We start from the raw sequence: 21,656 nt of genomic DNA on the forward strand, positions 1-21,656 counted from the left end.
CCTCTCTCCGTGCCCCTCTCCCTCTCTCTCTCTCTCTCTCTCTCTCTCCCTCTCTCTCTCCCTCTCTCTCTCTCTCCCTCTCCCTCTCTCCCTCCCTCTCTCTCTCTCCCTCCCTCTCCGCGCCCCTCTCCCTCTCTCTCTCCCCTTCTCTCTCTCTCTCTCTCTCCCTCTCTTTATTTGTGTGACTCATGTATTTGATTCCACTTCCTGTCTGATGTTGTCTGGACGCCCCCCCCCCTCTCCTCCTCTCAGGCCCATGTGCTTCGTGAAGCAGCTGGAGGTGCCTCAGTACGGCAGCTACAGGCCCAACATGGCGCCGGCCACGCCCCGCGCCAACCTGGCCCGGGAGCTGGAGAAGTACTCCAAGGTGTCCTTCGATTATGCAAGTTTTGATGCTCAAGTGTTCGGGAAACGCATGCTCGCCCCAAAGATGGCCGCCAGCGAAACCTCGCCCAAAGCCTTCAAGAGTAAGAGTTCAGGCTCCTAGAGGAGCCTTTAACACACGTTTATGCTCCTAGAGGACACTTTATCACACGTTTATGCTCCTAGAGGACACTTTAACACACGTTTATGCTCCTAGAGGACACTTTAACACACGTTTATGCTCCTAGAGGACACTTTAACACACGTTTATGCTCCTAGAGGACACTTTAACACACGTTTAGACTCCTAGAGGACACTTTAACACACGTTTATGCTCCTAGAGGACACTTTAACACACGTTTATGCTCCTAGAGGACACTTTAACACACGTTTAGACTCCTAGAGGACACTTTAGCACACGTTTATGCTCCTAGAGGACACTTTAACACACGTTTATGCTCCTAGAGGACACTTTAACACACGTTTAGACTCCTAGAGGACACTTTAACACACGTTTATGCTCCTAGAGGACACTTTAACACACGTTTATGCTCCTAGAGGACACTTTAACACACGTTTAGACTCCTAGAGGACACTTTAGCACACGTTTATGCTCCTAGAGGAAACTTTAACACACGTTTATGCTCCTAGAGGACACTTTAACACACGTTTATGCTCCTAGAGGACACTTTAACACACGTTTATGCTCCTAGAGGACACTTTAACACACGTTTATGCTCCTAGAGGACACTTTAACACACGTTTATGCTCCTAGAGGACACTTTAGCACACGTTTATGCTCCTAGAGGACACTTTAACACACGTTTATGCTCCTAGAGGACACTTTAACACACGTTTAGACTCCTAGAGGACACTTTAACACACGTTTATGCTCCTAGAGGACACTTTAACACACGTTTATGCTCCTAGAGGACACTTTTTCACACGTTTATGCTCCTAGAGGACACTTTAACACACGTTTATGCTCCTAGAGGACACTTTAACACACGTTTATGCTCCTAGAGGACACTTTAGCACACGTTTATGCTCCTAGAGGACACTTTAACACACGTTTATGCTCCTAGAGGACACTTTAACACACGTTTATGCTTCTAGAGGACACTTTAACACACGTTTATGCTCCTAGAGGACACTTTAACACACGTTTATGCTCCTAGAGGACACTTTAACACACGTTTATGCTCCTAGAGGACACTTTAACACACGTTTATGCTCCTAGAGGACACTTTAGCACACGTTTATGCTCCTAGAGGACACTTTAACACACGTTTATGCTCCTAGAGGACACTTTAGCACACGTTTATGCTCCTAGAGGACACTTTAACACACGTTTATGCTCCTAGAGGACACTTTAACACACGTTTATGCTCCTAGAGGACACTTTAGCACACGTTTATGCTCCTAGAGGACACTTTAGCACACGTTTGTGCTCCTAGAGGACACTTTAGCACACGTTTATGCTCCTAGAGGACACTTTAACACACGTTTATGCTCCTAGAGGACACTTTAACACACGTTTATGCTCCTAGAGGACACTTTAACACACGTTCATGCTCCTAGAGGACACTTTAACACACGTTTATGCTCCTAGAGGACACTTTAACACACGTTTATGCTCCTAGAGGACACTTTATCACACGTTTATGCTCCTAGAGGACACTTTAACACACGTTTATGCTCCTAGAGGACACTTTAACACACGTTTAGACTCCTAGAGGACACTTTAACACACGTTTATGCTCCTAGAGGAAACTTTAGCACACGTTTATGCTCCTAGAGGACACTTTAGCACACGTTTAGGCTCCTAGAGGACACTTTAGCACACGTTTATGCTCCTAGAGGACACTTTAACACACGTTTATGCTCCTAGAGGACACTTTAGCACACGTTTATGCTCCTAGAGGACACTTTAACACACGTTCATGCTCCTAGAGGACACTTTAACACACGTTCATGCTCCTAGAGGACACTTTAACACACGTTTATGCTCCTAGAGGACACTTTAACACACGTTTATGCTCCTAGAGGACACTTTAGCACACGTTTATGCTCCTAGAGGACACTTTAACACACGTTTATGCTCCTAGAGGACACTTTAGCACACGTTTATGCTCCTAGAGGACACTTTAACACACGTTCATGCTCCTAGAGGACACTTTAACACACGTTTATGCTCCTAGAGGACACTTTAACACACGTTTATGCTCCTAGAGGACACTTTAGCACACGTTTATGCTCCTAGAGGACACTTTAACACACGTTTATGCTCCTAGAGGACACTTTAACACACGTTTATGCTCCTAGAGGACACTTTAACACACGTATATGCTCCTAGAGGACACTTTAGCACACGTTTATGCTCCTAGAGGACACTTTAACACACGTTTATGCTCCTAGAGGACACTTTAACACACGTTTATGCTCCTAGAGGACACTTTAGCACACGTTTAGGCTCCTAGAGGACACTTTAACACACGTTTATGCTCCTAGAGGACACTTTAACACACGTTTATGCTCCTAGAGGACACTTTAACACACGTTTATGCTCCTAGAGGACACTATAACACACGTTTATGCTCCTAGAGGACACTTTAACACACGTTCACACCATGACGTCCTGATCTGAAGTTGTTTTGTCGTCGTTCAGCTAAACCCTCGTTCCCCAAGTCGCCGTCGCCCAGCCTCAGTCTCCATGGTTACGGGAAGAGCTCCTCCTTGGCCTACGACTACGCCCACGACGCGGAGGCCGCGCACATGGCTGCCACCGCCATCCTGAACCTGTCGACGCGCTGCTGGGAGAAACCCGAGAACCTCAGCACCAAAGCCCTCAGCAAGGTAAACACACACACACACACACACACACACACACACACACACACACACACACACACACACACACACACACACACAGACACACACACACACACCACGACACACACACACACACACACACACACACACCGACACCACGACACACACCCACACACACACCGACACACACACACACACACACACACACACACACACACCGACACAACCACACACACACACACACACACACCGACACCACGACACACACCCACACACACACCGACACACACACACACACACACACACACACACACACCGACACCACGACACACACCCACACACACACACACACACACACACACACACACACACACCGACACCACCACACACACACACACACACACACACACACACCACGACACACACACACACACACACACACACCACGACACACACACACACACACACACACACACCGACACCACGACACACACCCACACACACACCGACACACACACACACACACACACACACACACACACACCGACACAACCACACACACACACACACACACCGACACCACGACACACACCCACACACACACCGACACACACACACACACACACACACACACACACACCGACACCACGACACACACCCACACACACACACACACACACACACACCACGACACACACACCGACACCACCACACACACACACACACCGACACACACACCGACACACACACACACACCGACACACACACCACGACATACACACACACACCACCACACACACACACACACCGACACACACACCGACACCACGACACACACACACACACCGACACACACACCACGACACACACACACACACACACACACACACACACACACACCACAACACACACACACACGACACACACACCGACACCACCACACAAGACTGAAGACTGAAGAATCATCAGGAGGCCTCGACGTACAGGATGGTGTTGAGATGCAGTTGCATCACCTCCCCTCCTCCCCCGTCCCCTCCTCACTTCCACTCCTCCCCCCTCCTCCCCCCTCCTGCCCCCTCCTCCCCCCTCCTCTCCTCTCCCGTCCTCTCTTCTTCCTCCTCTTCCTCCCCCCTCCTCTCCTCCCCCCTCCTCTCCTCCCCCCTCCTCTCCTCTCCCGTCCTCTCTTCTTCCTCCTCTCCTCCCCCCTCCTCTCCTCCCCCCTCCTCTCCTCTCCTCTCCCGTCCTCTCTTCTTCCTCCTCTTCCTCCCCCCTCCTCCCCCCTCCTCTCCTCTCCCGTCCTCTCTTCTTCCTCCTCTCCTCCCCCCTCCTCTCCCGTCCTCTCCTCCCCCCTCCTCTCCTCCCCCCTCCTCTCCTCTCCTCTCCTCTCCTCCCCCCTCCTCTCCTCCCCCCTCCTCTCCTCTCCTCAGCTCCTCTCCTCCCCCCTCCTCCCCCCTCCTCTCCTCCCCCCTCCTCCCCCCTCCTCTCCTCTGCTGCTCCGCTGCTGTGGATCTAAAGATGTTCTTCTTCTTCTTCCTCTTTATAAAACAAATGAATCTGCATCAATGATCAAAACGGCTCCATCTAGAGTCTCCAGATCCTCAACAACAAAGTATAAGTCCAGCAGTGGGGTTGCCAGGTTGGTCAGACCCGGCCCAGCAGTGGGGTTGCCAGGTTGGTCAGACCCGGCCCAGCAGTGGGGTTGCCAGGTTGGTCAGACCCGGCCCAGCAGCTCCAGGAGACCGGAGTCTGTTTGAGCCTGTTTGAACCCGTCCCCTCCAGAAAACCACAGCATCAAAACAAGGATTAGAGGAGTTTGACTGACAGTTAGCGTTAGCCGTTAGCGTTAGCCGTTGCAGCTAAGTGCAGATGAAAGTGATGTTAGCATCCAGGAGCAGCGTAGCCATGTGGGCGTGCGTTTGAATGGCGTTTCTCTCCTTTCTCTCAGTCCATGGAGTGAATGCTCGGCCTATAGTGACTCACAGCCTACAGTAGCTGCACCCAACAACAGGCAACCCTGGCAACCAGCCTACAGTAGCTGCACCCAACAACAGGCAACCCTGGCAACCAGCCTACAGTAGCTGCACCCAACAACAGACAACCCTGGCAACCAGCCTACAGTAGCTGCACCCAACAACAGACAACCCTGGCAACCAGCCTACAGTAGCTGCACCCAACAACAGACAACCCTGGCAACCAGCCTACAGTAGCTGCACCCAACAACAGGCAACCCTGACAACCAGCCTTATAGTAGCTGCACCCAACAACAGGCAACCCTGGCAACCAGCCTACAGTAGCTGCACCCAACAACAGACAACCCTGGCAACCAGCCTACAGTAGCTGCACCCAACAACAGGCAACCCTGGCAACCAGCCTAGAGTAGCTGCACCCAACAACAGAGAGGCTGCTGAGTCTCTGACCCTGACTCTCTGTGTTTGCAGGACCTGGGCATCGAGGTGGACGAGAACGGGACCCTGGACCTGAGCATGAAGAAGCCCATTAAACGAGAGGGCAGCCTGTCCGGCACCAGCCCGGGGGTTCGATCCCCAGACCCTTCTTCATCGTCCTCCTCCTCGCTCCATCACGGGGGAAGCAGCGGCATGACGTCACCCAACCTGCACGCCTACAAGCAGGAGGAGTGGGAGGGGCCTCTGGACTACACCAAGCCCAACCGCCAGAGGGAGGAGGACATGGACGAGGTCAGTGGCTCCTAGAGGACACTTTAGCACACGTTTGAGCTCCTAGAGGACACTTTAACACACGTTTATCCTCCTAGAGGACACTTTAGCACACGTTTATGCTCCTAGAGGACACTTTAGCACACGTTTATGCTCCTAGAGGACACTTTAACACACGTTTATGCTCCTAGAGGACACTTTAGCACACGTTTATGCTCCTAGAGGACACTTTAACACACGTTTATGCTCCTAGAGGACACTTTAACACACGTTTATGCTCCTAGAGGACACTTTAACACACGTTTATGCTCCTAGAGGACACTTTAACACACGTTTATGCTCCTAGAGGACACTTTAGCACAGGTTTATGCTCCTAGAGGACACTTTAACACACGTTTATGCTCCTAGAGGACACTTTAACACACGTTTATGCTCCTAGAGGACACTTTAGCACACGTTTATGCTCCTAGAGGACACTTTAACACACGTTTATGCTCCTAGAGGACACTTTAGCACATGTTTATGCTCCTAGAGGACACTTTAGCACACGTTTATGCTCCTAGAGGACACTTTAACACACGTTTATGCTCCTAGAGGACACTTTAACACACGTTTATGCTCCTAGAGGACACTTTAACACACGTTTATGCTCCTAGAGGACACTTTAGCACATGTTTATGCTCCTAGAGGACACTTTAGCACACGTTTATGCTCCTAGAGGACACTTTAACACACGTTTATGCTCCTAGAGGACACTTTAGCACACGTTTATGCTCCTAGAGGACACTTTAACACACGTTTATGCTCCTAGAGGACACTTTAACACACGTTTATGCTCCTAGAGGACACTTTAGCACACGTTTATGCTCCTAGAGGACACTTTAACACACGTTTATGCTCCTAGAGGACACTTTAACACACGTTTATGCTCCTAGAGGAAACTTTAGCACACGTTTATGCTCCTAGAGGACACTTTAACACACGTTTATGCTCCTAGAGGACACTTTAGCACATGTTTATGCTCCTAGAGGACACTTTAGTACACGTTTATGCTCCTAGAGGACACTTTAACACACGTTTATGCTCCTAGAGGACACTTTAACACACGTTTATGCTCCTAGAGGACACTTTAGTACACGTTTATGCTCCTAGAGGACACTTTAACACACGTTTATGCTCCTAGAGGACACTTTAGCACAGGTTTTTGAAACATACCAACAGACAAAAGCCCCTGAGCTTTTTAAATAATAATAATAATAATAATAATAATTTTGCGTGTTTACATCATTTGTCTGTCTCTGCCCCCCCCCCCCCCCCCCTTATGTCCTGCCCCCCCGGGTTCATTATTCATGTGCTGCCCGCAGCAGGAGTCACCGTAGGTGGAGACTCGCTCTGTGCAGCTGGTGTGTGTCAGGTGCATTGCACCATCCTGACTTTGGCGAATGCTAATTTCTCTCCTTTGAACTCGTTCAAAAGAAACATCAAAGGCTTCGAGCGTGAATCTTTTATGAGTTCGCTGCGTCTGGAAACTTCTTTGTGTCCAAAAGACAGAGACGAGGGGGGGGGGGGGGGGTCCCTTTAACCACACCTGACCCCAGAGCAGCCACACACGCGCCCGTGCTCACGCTGCTGTTCTCCACCCGTCAGATGGAGCACACCGGACACTCGTTCGTCTCGTCGGACGCAGAGGACGGGGACATGATGCAGGACGGCGTGGACGACAGGAAGTACCCGGGAGAGGTCACCACCCCGAGCTTCAAGGTCAAGTTCCAGCCCAAGGACAGCAAGAAAGAGCTGCTCTCGTGAGTGACACACAGAGACCCTGGAGGACGAGCTGCACGCCGACACGCCGACACGCTGACACGCCAACACGCTGAGAGGACACTTTAACACACGTTTATGCTCCTAGAGGACACTTTAGCACACGTTTAGGCTCCTAGAGGACACTTTAACACACGTTTATGCTCCTAGAGGACACTTTAACACACGTTTATGCTCCTAGAGGACACTTTAACACACGTTTATGCTCCTAGAGGACACTTTAACACACGTTTATGCTCCTAGAGGACACTTTAACACACGTTTATGCTCCTAGAGGACACTTTAGCACACGTTTAGGCTCCTAGAGGACACTTTAACACACGTTTATGCTCCTAGAGGACACTTTAACACACGTTTATGCTCCTAGAGGACACTTTAGCACACGTTTAGGCTCCTAGAGGACACTTTAACACACGTTTATGCTCCTAGAGGACACTTTAACACATGTTTATGCTCCTAGAGGACACTTTAACACACGTTTATGCTCCTAGAGGACACTTTAGCACACGTTTATGCTCCTAGAGGACACTTTAGCACACGTTTATGCTCCTAGAGGACACTTTAGCACACGTTTAGTCTCCTAGAGGACACTTTAACACACGTTTATGCTCCTAGAGGACACTTTAACACACATTTACGCTCCTAGAGGACACTTTAGCACACGTTTATGCTCCTAGAGGACACTTTAGCACACGTTTATGCTCCTAGAGGACACTTTAGCACACGTTTATGCTCCTAGAGGACACTTTAGCACACGTTTATGCTCCTAGAGGACACTTTAGCACACGTTTATGCTCCTAGAGGACACTTTAACACACGTTTATGCTCCTAGAGGACACTTTAACACACGTTTATATTCCTAGAGGACACTTTAACACAGGTTTATGCTCCTAGAGGACACTTTAACACGCGTTTATGCTCCTAGAGGACACTTTAACACGCGTTTATGCTCCTAGAGGACACTTTAGCACAGGTTTATGCTCCTAGAGGACACTTTAGCACACGTTTATGCTCCTAGAGGACACTTTAACACACGTTTATGCTCCTAGAGGACACTTTAGCACAGGTCTAAACTCCTAGAGGACACTTTAGCACACGTTTATGCTCCTAGAGGACACTTTAGCACACGTTTAGACTCCTAGAGGACACTTTAGTGTAACACGCGTGTCTCTGCAGCTCTAACTCTGCCTCTGTTTCCTCCCTCCTCTCTGGACCCGGCCCACTCTAGGTGCCCTACGCCCGGATGTGACGGCAGCGGCCACATCACTGGAAACTACGCGTCCCACCGCAGGTATGCACCACTGCAGCTAACGTGCGTGACTCCACCGACACTGACTCACAGGTGTGAGTTGATGCTGACGCGGCGGAGGCCGGGCTGCAGCGTGAGCCCGCGGAGCAACGACGCTCCCGGGCTTTGACCCGCGTCAGTACCTCACTTCCTGTCGCCCTCCTCCTCCTCAATGACCTCTGTATGCCGTTATTCTGGATTTCCCTTTGCTCACGTCTTCTCCTCCCCTGCTTCTTTCCCTCCTTCTCTTCTTCTGCCCTTCCTTGGCTCTCTCTCCTTCCTCTCAGTCTGTCTGGGTGTCCTCTCGCTGATAAGAGCCTGCGCTCCCTCATGGCGGCCCACACCCCTGAACTCAAGTACGTCTGCTCTGCACCTCCACTGCCTCCTCAGTGCAGCGCTCCGCACACAGCCTCACTCTGCTCACGCTCACTGCTCCTCTGTTGCTGCTTCTGCCACGCTGGTGTTTTCTCTCCTCGCTTGAACTTTGCTCGTTTCCACTTGAGTCAGTTCGTGTGAATGTGAAGTGAACGTGTGACGTCTCGCTCGTCTGCGTGAGGTCACTTCCTGTCATCGCTTCACTGAAACGCCGACTGTGACGTTTTTATCGTGTTAAACGTTTGCTCTGTTTCCCAGATGGACAGAGGACACTTTAGCACACGTTTATGCTCCTAGAGGACACTTTAACACACGTTTATGCTCCTAGAGGACACTTTAACACACGTTTATGCTCCTAGAGGACACGTGAACACACGTTTATGCTCCTAGAGGACACTTTAACACACGTTTATGCTCCTAGAGGACACTTTAACACACGTTTATGCTCCTAGAGGACACTTTAACACACGTTTATGCTCCTAGAGGAACCTTTAACACAGGTTTATGCTCCTAGAGGACACTTTAACACACGTTTATGCTCCTAGAGGACACTTTAGCACACGTTTATGCTCCTAGAGGACACGTTAGCACACGTTTATGCTCCTAGAGGACACTTTAACACACGTTTATGCTCCTAGAGGACACTTTAACACACCTTTATGCTCCTAGAGGACACTTTAACACACGTTTATGCTCCTAGAGGACACTTTAGCACACGTTTATGCTCCTAGAGGACACTTTAACACAGGTTTATGCTCCTAGAGGACACTTTAACACACGTTTATGCTCCTAGAGGACACTTTAACACACGTTTATGCTCCTAGAGGACACTTTAACACACGTTTATGCTCCTAGAGGACACTTTAGCACACGTTTAGGCTCCTAGAGGACACTTTAGCACACGTTTATGCTCCTAGAGGACACTTTAACACACGTGTATGCTCCTAGAGGACACTTTAGCACACGTTTATGCTCCTAGAGGACACTTTAACACACGTTTATGCTCCTAGAGGACACTTTAGCACACGTTTATGCTCCTAGAGGACACTTTAACACACGTTTATGCTCCTAGAGGACACTTTAGCACACGTTTATGCTCCTAGAGGACACTTTAACACACGTTTATGCTCCTAGAGGACACTTTAGCACACGTTTATGCTCCTAGAGGACACTTTAACACACGTTTATGCTCCTAGAGGACACTTTAGTGTAACACGCGGCGTCTCTGCAGCTCTAACTCTGACGTTTTCACCGTGTTAAACGTTCGCTCTGTTCCCAGATGCCCCACCCCAGGATGTGACGGGTCCGGACACATCACGGGAAACTACTCCTCCCACAGAAGGTAACACACACACACACACACACACACACACACACACACGTACGCATCCACACATATGGACCCACATACACACACACACACACCCACACACACGCACAGTCAGTCAGAGAGGCTAGTGACAGTCGTGGTAGAGGTAGACAGGGATCACATACTCACACATCTCACACGTCTGAGGCGTTTCACCTGCTGTGGTTTGTGACTTGGTTGAACCCTTTTCCTGTGCTCTCCCTTTAATCAGCATCACTTCAGCAAACCTTCCTCACCCGATGTTATCAACTCCATACTTTCTGTTTTCAGTCTCTCTGGGTGCCCGCGTGCCAAGAAAAGTGGAATTAAAACTCCTACCAAGGACAACCAGGAGGACTCCGAGCTTTTAAAGTTCGTACCGCTCAGAAAACGCCATGAAGTGTAAACGTAACGTGCAATAAGAGAGAGAGAGAGAGAGAGAGAGAGAGAGAGAGAGAGAGAGAGAGGGAAGTCAATGTGAAGCATATGCAGAGGTAGACCCCCCCCCCCCACACACACGTGGTGCAGACCCTGACCCTGACCCTGACCCTGACCCTGACCCTGACCCTGACCCTGACCCTGGTCCTGGTTCAGAGGATCCCAGAGTCGCTGCAGGACAGAAACATAAGCTTCATGTTGCATTCTCACACAAACAGTCAGTTTATAAATATAATAAATATAAAAATGATCTTATAATAATTTACATTTCATTAAAAACATGTGTGTGAAAAAGAATCTGGCCCAGAAGAAAAGTCTGAATCTGAAATCATGTTTTTAAAATGCTCAACTTTCTCTACACTTTGGGTGTTTGGGTCCGTCGTCTCTAACCTGGGTCCTCCCCCCCTCTCCTCTCTTCCTCCTCCCCTCCTCTCCTCCTCCCCCTCTCCTCTTCCCCCTTTCTCTTCCTCCCCCTCTCCTCTTCCTCCTCCCCTCCTCTCCTCCTCCCCCTCTCCTCTTCCCTCTCTTCCTCCTCCCCTCTCTCTCCTCCGCTCCCTGCAGGTGCCCGGTGCCCGGCTGTGACAGTCTGGGTCACATCAGTGGGAAGTACGCCACCCACCGTAGCGCCTACGGGTGCCCGCTGGCCGCCCGCAGACAGAAGGAGGGGCTCCTGAACGGCACCCCCTTCAACTGGAAAGCCTTCAAGACAGAGGGGCCCACCTGCCCCACCCCCGGCTGTGACGGCTCCGGCCATGCCAACGGAAGCTTCCTCACACACCGCAGGTGAGACGCAGGGAAGACTCCTAGAGGACACTTTAACACACGTTTATGCTCCTAGAGGACACTTTAGCACACGTTTATGCTCCTAGAGGAACCTTTAGCACACGTTTATGCTCCTAGAGGACACTTTAACACACATTTATGCTCCTAGAGGACACTTTAGCACACGTTTATGCTCCTAGAGGACACTTTAGCACACGTTTATGCTCCTAGAGGACACTTTAACACACATTTATGCTCCTAGAGGACACTTTAACACACGTTTATGCTCCTAGAGGACACTTTAGCACACGTTTATGCTCCTAGAGGACACTTTAGCACACATTTATGCTCCTAGAGGACACTTTAACACACGTTTATGCTCCTAGAGGACACTTTAGCACACGTTTATGCTCCTAGAGGACACTTTAACACACGTTTAGACTCCTAGAGGACACTTTAGCACACGTTTAGGCTCCTAGAGGACACTTTAACACACGTTTATGCTCCTAGAGGACACTTTAACACACGTTCATGCTCCTAGAGGACACTTTAGCACACGTTTATGCTCCTAGAGGACACTTTAACACACGTTTACACACACTCCTGGGGACGCTGTGGGCGGGGCTTTGGGTCACGTGACTGTAGATGAGACAGAACAGCGCAGTAACCCCCACCCCCCCCCCCACCCGTGTGTCTGCAGCCTCTCAGGATGCCCCAGAGCCTTGTTCGCCAAGAAGAAAGCCAAGTTCCCCCCGGAGGAGTACCTGAGCTCCAAGTTCAGAGCCAGCGACGGTGAGACACGTGTGTGTGTGTGTGTGTGTGTGTGTGTGTGTGTGTGTGTGTGTGTGTGTGTGTGTGTGTGTGTGTGTGTGTGTGTGTGTGTGTGTGTGTGTGTGTGTGTGTGTGTGTGTGTGTGTGTCCAGAAACCTTCAACCGTAGCGACACGTCATGAGTGCGGTTCAAAGAGTTCTGACAACAAAAGGAAAATCAGTCGATACGGCAACAAACCCTTCAGTCATATACTTTAGAAACACAGGAACAGGAAACCTTCAGTCTTTGGTTCAGTTCCCTTTAACTCCACTCGTCTCAGGTTCGTCAGAGCGTCACAGGAAACATTTAAAGGGTTAAAACGCTTCACAGATGGCGTCTGATGAAGCTGAAGTGTTTAAAGTGTCTCCACCTTCACTCAGCAAAGTCTCACGTGCAGATCAGAGGCGTTCAGGGGGGAAGATCTGCCTCGTCCAGGGGTCAGAGCAGAACCCAGACACAGCCAGAACCTGTGAGGTCCAGTTTCCTCAGGGAGCTGAGTTTGAAACCAGTTCCTCCTGAGGTTCAGGAGTGACGTCAGCAGGACAGGGACGCTGTCAGGGACGGGGTCAGGGTCTAAAGCAGGACAGGGACAGGGTCAGGGTCTAAAGCAGGACAGGGTCAGGGTCTAAAGCAGGACGGGGTCAGGGTCTAAAGCAGGACAGGGACGGGGTCAGGGATGGGGTCAGGGACGGGGTCAGGGTCTAAAGCAGGACAGGGACGGGGTCAGGGTCAGGGACAGGGACGGGGTCAGGGTCTAAAGCAGGACAGGGTCAGGGTCTAAAGCAGGACAGGGACGGGGTCAGGGTCAGGGACAGGGACAGGGTCAGGGTCTAAAGCAGGACAGGGTCGGGGTCAGGGTCTAAAGCAGGACAGGGACGGGGTCAGGGACGGGGTCAGGGACGGGGTCAGGGTCTAAAGCAGGACAGGGACGGGGTCAGGGACGGGGTCAGGGTCTAAAGCAGGACAGGGACGGGGTCAGGGTCTAAAGCAGGTCAGGGACGGGGTCAGGGACGGGGTCAGGGACGGGGTCAGGGACGGGGTCAGGGTCTAAGGCAGGACAGGGACGGGGTCAGGGACGGGGTCAGGGACGGGGTCAGGGACGGGGTCAGGGACTAAAGCAGGACAGGGACGGGGTCAGGGACTAAAGCAGGACAGGGACGGGGTCAGGGACGGGGTCAGGGTCTAAAGCAGGACAGGGACGCTGTCAGGGACGGGGTCAGGGTCTAAAGCAGGACAGGGACAGGGTCAGGGTCTAAAGCAGGACAGGGTCAGGGTCTAAAGCAGGACGGGGTCAGGGTCTAAAGCAGGACAGGGACGGGGTCAGGGATGGGGTCAGGGACGGGGTCAGGGTCTAAAGCAGGACAGGGACGGGGTCAGGGTCAGGGACAGGGACGGGGTCAGGGTCTAAAGCAGGACAGGGTCGGGGTCAGGGTCTAAAGCAGGACAGGGACGGGGTCAGGGACGGGGTCAGGGACGGGGTCAGGGTCTAAAGCAGGACAGGGACGGGGTCAGGGACGGGGTCAGGGTCTAAAGCAGGACAGGGACGCTGTCAGGGACGGGGTCAGGGTCTAAAGCAGGACAGGGACGGGGTCAGGGTCTAAAGCAGGTCAGGGACGGGGTCAGGGACGGGGTCAGGGACGGGGTCAGGGACGGGGTCAGGGTCTAAGGCAGGACAGGGACGGGGTCAGGGACGGGGTCAGGGACGGGGTCAGGGTCTAAAGCAGGACAGGGACGGGGTCAGGGGCGGGGTTAGGGACGGGGTCAGGGACGGGGTCAGGGACGGGGTCAGGGACAGGGACGGGGTCAGGGACTAAAGCAGGTCAGGGACTAAAGCAGGACAGGGACGGGGTCAGGGACGGGGTCAGGGACGGGGTCAGGGACAGGGACGGGGTCAGGGTCTAAAGCAGGACAGGGACGGGGTCAGGGACGGGGTCAGGGACTAAAGCAGGACAGGGACGGGGTCAGGGACGGGGACGGGGTCAGGGACGGGGTCAGGGTCTAAAGCAGGACAGGGACGGGGTCAGGGACGGGGTCAGGGACGGGGTCAGGGACGGGGTCAGGGTCTAAAGCAGGTCAGGGACGGGGTCAGGGACGGGGTCAGGGACGGGGTCAGGGACTAAAGCAGGACAGGGACGGGGTCAGGGACGGGGTCAGGGACTAAAGCAGGACAGGGACGGGGTCAGGGACGGGGTCAGGGACGGGGTCAGGGACTAAAGCAGGACAGGGACGCTGTCAGGGACGGGGTCAGGGACGGGGTCAGGGTCAGGGACGGGGTCAGGGACTAAAGCAGGACAGGGACGGGGTCAGGGCCTAAAGCAGGACAGGGACGGGGTCAGGGACGGGGTCAGGGTCTAAAGCAGGACAGGGACGGGGTCAGGGACGGGGTCAGGGCCTAAAGCAGGACAGGGACGGGGTCAGGGACGGGGTCAGGGACGAGGTCAGGGACGGGGTCAGGGACGGGGTCAGGGACGGGGTCAGGGTCTAAAGCAGGACAGGGACGGGGTCAGGGACGAGGTCAGGGACGAGGTCAGGGCCTAAAGCAGGACAGGGACGGGGTCAGGGACGGGGTCAGGGACGGGGTCAGGGATGGAGACAGGGACGGGGTCAGGGACGGGGTCAGGGACGGGGTCAGGGACGGGGACAGGGACGGGGTCAGGGACGGGGTCAGGGATGGGGTCAGGGACGGGGTCAGGGACGGGGTCAGGGACGGGGACAGGGACGGGGTCAGGGACTAAAGCAGGACAGGGACGGGGTCAGGGACGGGGACGGGGTCAGGGGCGGGGTCAGGGTCTAAAGCAGGTGCAGAGATGTAAACAGAGTCCCGTGTGTCCGTCTCCTCCTTTAGTCCTTGACAACGACGAAGACATCAAGCAGCTCAACAAAGAGATCAACGACCTCAACGAGTCCAACAACGAGATGGAGGCGGACATGGTCAACCTGCAGACTCAGGTGCGTCTCCACTTCCTGTTTCACCTCCACCCCCTTCTGCGTCTTTTCCCCGTCGTTTCCTCCTGAAGCTTCTCCTGCACTCGTTCTTCATGTGTTGTGTTTTGTTGTTTGTGTAAAGTGTGTTGTTGTTGTTGCTGTGATGGTGAAACGAGGGCGTGTGCTGCTGTGTGCTGCAGATCTCGTCCATGGAGATGAACCTGAAGAGCATCGAGCACGAGAACAAGATGATCGAGGAGCAGAACGAGGCTCTGTTCATGGAGCTGTCGGGGCTCAGCCGCGCCCTGATCCGCAGCCTGGCCCACATCCGCCTGCCACACATGGTGAGAGGACGCACACACACACACACATGCACACACACATATGCACATGCACATGCACAGACACACACACACACACATACGCCTGCCACAAATGGTGAGAGGACGCACACACACACACACATGCACACACACATATGCACATGCACAAACACACACACACACACATCCGCCTGCCACACATGGTGAGAGGCCGCACACACACACACACACACACACACACACACACATGGTGAGAGGCCGCGCACACACACACATGCACATGCAGAGAGACACACACACACACACACACACACACACACACACACACACACACACACATGCAGAGACACACACATGCAGAGACACACACATGCAGAGACACACACATGCAGAGACGCACACACATGGTGAGAGGCCGCGCACACACACACATGCACATGCACACACACACACGCACATGGTGAGAGGCTGCACACACACACACATGCACACACACACATGCACATGGTGAGAGGCCGCACACACACACACACATGCACACGCACACACACACACGCACATGGTGAGAGGCTGCACACACACACACACAGACACACACACACACACACCTGCTCCTCTCAGCTCAGACACTTGTTGTTTGTCCCGCAGCAGGAGCCAATCACAGAGCAGAACTTCGACAGCTACGTGAGTACCCTCACCGACATGTACACCAACAAGGAGCGCTTCCAGAGCCCCGAGAACAGAGCGCTGCTGGAGAGCATCAACAAGGCTGTGAAAGGCATCAAAGTCTGAGGCTGTGCACACACACACACATGCAGAGACACACACACACACGCTCACACGCTCACACACACACACACACACACACACACACGCTGTCCTGGAGCGCTGGAGCGTGACGGAGGGAGGATGCGGAGGGACGGGGAGATGACAGAGAGATGTTGAAATACTCTGAAATATGATTCAAAAACAAAAAGGGAATTCAGGTTTTTAAATAAACGGCAACTTTAAACAAGGAAATCATCCCAGGGACCAAAACCCTCACGTGCTGCTGCCGCCGCCGCTGGGGTCCAGAGGAGGGAACGGATCCTCCACAGGAAGGAAACCAAGAAGAGGATCCTAGAGACTGTGTCTGGGGTCTGACGCGCTGCCTGTTCACCTGCTGTCCCTGTGGGTCCTGCTCTGTGTCTGGGGTCTGACGCGCTGCCTGTTCACCTGCTGTCCCTGTGGGTCCTGCTCTGTGTCTGGGGTCTGACATGCTGCCTGTTCACCTGCTGTCCCTGTGGGTCCTGCTCTGTGTCTGGGGTCTGACGCGCTGCCTGTTCACCTGCTGTCCCTGTGGGTCCTGCTCCGTGTTTGACGCGCTGCCTGTTCACCTGCTGTCCCTGTGGGTCCTGCTCCGTGTTTGACGCGCTGCCTGTTCACCTGCTGTCCCTGTGGGTCCTGCTCCGTGTCTGGGGTTGGACGCGCTGCCTGTTCACCTGCTGTCCCTGTGGGTCCTGCTCCGCGTCTGGAGCGGCTGCAGCGTGGACCTGCAGGAGAGGAGCGCCGCTGTCCTGGAGCACGCACGGCTGCACGGCTGCACGTGTGTGTGTGCGCTCACCGGCTCCAGAAGCTCCCTGATTCATGACCACACACACACCCGGAACGCGGCGCACGCAAGACACTGAGGAGCGGCTGAGGAGCGGCTGAGGAGCGGCGTCACTGCTGTGGAGACGTCCCCAGAGCAGAGCTGACCGTGACACGGGGCAGCAGCGCGGTCAGGACACAGATCCAGGAGCAGCTGATTGAGGAGCAGCAGCGCGGTCAGGACACAGATCCAGGAGCAGCTGATTGAGGAGCAGCTGATTGAGGAGCAGCTGATAAATGATTTATTCTTTTTTACTGAGACGACGGCGGCGACGATAGTTTAGCGTGCGCTCACGTCTCACGTCCGTTAGTCGCATCGATAGTATTTATCTTAGGGATTGCACTTGATCATGAATAGTTTTGTGGTACGATGATTATTGTTATATATGAATTATTATTATTATTATTAACGTGTGAACTTTCAAATTGTAACTTATTGCCCTTTATGTCCTCGAGTTTATTTATTTATTTATTACCTTTGTGTCGAGCGTCGACGGCGGCGGCGGCCGCAGACGCTCGCTGACGTCCATGTTTGAAGAATCTATATGAACCCAGAGAAAAGCATATTTTGATTTGAGTCTTTTGAAAATGATGTTTTATAACTTTTGATAGTTTGCTTCTGTTTCTGCTGAACAAAGAGAATCTGTATTTATTATTTATTTATTTCCCCTGAGACGCTGAGATGGCTCTGTATTTATTCTGTTATTTATTTGCGTGCTGTTGAGTCTGAGTCGTCACAGATTTACTGCTAAACTTTAATAAAGAAGGAACCAGACGAACATGTTTGATTGCTGAGGCGTCGCCCGCAGCTCCAGACGCTGATTGTAAAGACACTCCTGTCGTGTTGCTCTCTGCTCTCTGTGTGTCCGAGCTGTCGGCTCAGAGAGGAGCAGCAAACCTTCTTTTGTGTTCACACACACACACACACACATATATGTATGTATATATGTGTGTGTGTGTGTTCAGTAATATTACCTCTCCCGAGCGCTTTGTGTAGCGGCCGGCTCCGGCTCACAGAGCCTCTGTAACGTACCGCAGACGCTTCGGTCTTCTTCTTACTTTCATCAGCACAAAGGTACAAACACGGAGTCCAGCAGGGGTTCATGCTGCATGCATGGTCTAACACACACACACACACACACACACACACACACACACTGCGACACACCCCACCGTGGAGGGAACTGTCGGACGGCGTTCAGATGAACATTCACACCCTTGTAGCCTTACTCTAGATTTTAATTTTTTGATGCACAAAGTGCCACGAAAAAAAAACCTTTCTTTCCTGATTCTTGGCATTTCTGCAACGTCCGGCGTCCGATCCACGGACAGAGCGCCACACCAGAGCGCGGCGCCAGAGCGCGGCTCCAGAGCGCGGCGCCAGAGCGCGGCGCCAGAGCGCGGCGCCAGAGCGCGGCAGCAGCGCGCGGGTGCTTTCAGATGCCTTCGTTTCTCGCTCGTCCACTAATTTACATTCTGTATAAATAGATTTTAAAGATGCTATATATATGAATATGAACATACATATATTTTTCCAGTGTAGTTGTTGACTTGCTCTTCTTCTCTTGTATTCCGTAACAGACGGATCAGTGGGCGTGGTCCCGCGGAGGCAGTCACGCCGTACTCACTCTCACTGCGACCGTGGCTTTAAACGCAGCGTTCACCGACCCCAGGGCGAAGACGGCGTCGCTGATAACAGAACACAACCGTTCCCGTTTCCCGTGTTTGTCCGTCCCTGACCCACAAACGTCGGACTCACCCGCTGTGGGTCGTTCCCCTGAGTCTGAGGAATAACTCGCCGCCCGCCGGCTCTTTGTCTCGTGTCGTGAGGTTGTGTACAGTTAGAAAGAACGTTCTGCACACAGTGTCTGTGCTCGTCTTGTTCTCGCTGTGAGCCGTTCGCTCTGACGTCGAGGCGAGTCGGGGACGTTTGTGCGACCTGCCTTTGAGCGGCGTGTTGCAGCTCCTGTGGTGTACGGTTTGAATCCCCGTGTAACTCTGATGTCAAAGGCATGTTGTGAATGTGCTCTTAGCCAACGTAGATGAAGCTCCTTCGTGCACTTTCTGAATAACCGTTGAAATGTCAGCAGTCGAGTCGCGACGTCTAAGAACCGCGATCGATCCCAAGCAATAGCACGTGTCCAGCTCCACCGGAGGAGGGCGCGCCGCCACGCACGCCGCACCTGTTTGCTGCTGTTCCCGTGGAAACGAGCTGAGCGTCCCGTCACACGGGGACGCGTCTGTGATCCGGGGTTCAGCCCGTGCCGTCCGAGCTCGCACGTGTGTGAAAGGAAGCGGTTCTTTCTTTTCCAAACGAAAACCAAAAGATTTGACAGTGAGCAGAGTTTGGTTCTCAGGGGAACAGAGCGACGCCGAGGTCGGGCGGTGGGCGGGGCCAGAGGTCGGGCGCTGGGCGGGCCAGAGGTCGGGCGGTGGGCGACGCCGAGGTCGGGCGGTGGGCGGAGTCAGAGACGTGTGTGGGAGTGGGAGACGGATCGGCCCGGCTCCACGGCTCCTCTGGCTTCAGGCGTTTGCTGCATAAACATGTCGATCACCGGAAGAACGTCGAAGCGTTTGATGACTCTTAAACTCGCCGCCCACGTCTCGTGAAACCGTTCCTCAGGAAAGAGCGTTCGGACGCATTTGCATAACAAAGTAGTTCTTCTTCCTCTCAGATGCACGAGAATCCGACCCCGGAGCGCTACGACTGTGAATCCTCTCCCCGCGTGTTCGATGTGGCATGACCCTTTTTAACTGCTGATGAAATCGTCTGCGGAGGAATGTAAATGAACGACACTGAGGCCGTGAAGCCGACGCTGCGCGGTTCGGTCGGCTGCGCGGTCGGTCGGCTGCGCGGTCGGTCGGCTGGCGGCGGTCGGACGGCTGCGCGGTCGGTCGGCCTGCGCGGTCGGTGGGCTGCGCGCCCACCGACTGTGTTTCTTATCCAGAGCGAAAAAAGCGATGATGCGTTCAGGGCCACGTTTCCCCAAAAGCTCCTGGAAAATTTAAAACGATGATACTTTCAGGGAAACAACCAAAACCCAGCTGTGTGTTTGTTTGTTGTTGTTTTTTTGGGGGGGGGCGGGGGGGGGGGGGTCTCATGTCGGGTACAGGCGCGTGCTCGAATGACCACACACCACACCACACACACACACACACACGGCAGGTAGAAGACGACTCGTGAGGTAGAAATGTCTTGAGTGGCGTTTTTCATCAAGCTGAGCAAAACCAAAAGCCCCCCCCCCTTTGACCCCCCCCCGTCCCCCCCCCCCCGCTGTAGTAACACGCCGTGTGGTCTTATCATGTGTGCCTTTCTCACGCCGCTCATTTCAACTTATGGGATGTTTACACTTGGCAAACCCGGTTCAAGTCCTGCTGAAAACATTTGGTCCGGATCTTTTCCCCGATGCTGTCGGGGTGGGGGGGGGTGAGGGGAGGGGAGGGGGGGGGGGGTCAAACGTACAGGGACGTACAATAAACGCTCCTTTCACGCGCAGGTAGAGGCCATTTTGTGAAAGCTCCTGTTAGAGGAGAGAAACTGTGATCTCAGTCTGTGGATTCAGGTACACACTGCACGACGGAGCGGCGTCGTCGGCGTACGCGCGGACAAAGCGTCGCCGTGGCGTCGTCTCCGACAGGAAGTCTCTGTACATATCTGTATTCAGAACAAACAGTGTTATTGTTGTTGTGTTAAAAACCGCGGAGTAAAAAAAGTGAAACGTTTGTGACAAAGAGAAAACCACGCACAGCCGCGGTTCGTCCCGCTCGCACCTTTTTACAGAGACCAGATATTTTTACTGCTGATTTTTTAGCGTTGATATTAAAAAAAGGACAAAACTTCCAGAACTACGAAGCACCTCCGCAGCGACAGACGGACACGCACGGGCCTTTTGTTACTTTTGTAGTCGTGGTCGTTCCTTTACTACTGCAGCGTTTTGTAAAGCGGGACGGGCCTCGGCTGTGCGTCCTCGGGTCTCATGATGTGTGTGTTTTCTTTGTTGGGGGGGCGGGGGGGGGGGGGTCACGCTGTAGACGGGCTGGATTGTGACTGTGTGTGTTTGTGTACT

General features: G+C 53.0%; 2 protein-coding genes across 2 annotated transcripts in view; both read left to right on the plus strand.

The window, feature by feature from the left end:
* Positions 1 to 252: 252 nt before the first annotated feature.
* LOC310966318 (myelin transcription factor 1-like) lies at positions 253 to 16,752 on the plus strand (the record flags this gene model as incomplete). The annotated part of the gene is made up of 13 exons (XM_083940897.1): positions 253 to 467; positions 3,032 to 3,219; positions 5,634 to 5,891; positions 7,518 to 7,672; positions 8,920 to 8,982; positions 9,267 to 9,335; positions 10,634 to 10,696; positions 10,994 to 11,104; positions 11,702 to 11,923; positions 12,603 to 12,694; positions 15,558 to 15,661; positions 15,838 to 15,981; positions 16,609 to 16,752. Coding segments are annotated over 13 exons (1,828 nt in total), but the record flags the coding sequence as incomplete, so codon positions are not given.
* Positions 16,753 to 20,375: 3,623 nt separating this feature from the next.
* The window catches only part of LOC310966319 (protein-L-isoaspartate O-methyltransferase domain-containing protein 2-like), a gene marked incomplete at both ends in the record, with an annotated part of 6,413 nt that continues 5,132 nt past the window's right edge, over positions 20,376 to 21,656 (plus strand). Inside the window, 1 exon segment of the mRNA XM_083940898.1 lies at positions 20,376 to 20,500. Within this exon segment, the coding sequence (XP_083797024.1) occupies positions 20,376 to 20,500 (125 nt within the window).

The sequence above is a fragment of the Echiichthys vipera genome (assembly GCF_963691815.1).
Source record: "Echiichthys vipera genome assembly, contig: SCAFFOLD_132, whole genome shotgun sequence".
Lineage (NCBI taxonomy): Eukaryota > Metazoa > Chordata > Actinopteri > Perciformes > Trachinidae > Echiichthys > Echiichthys vipera.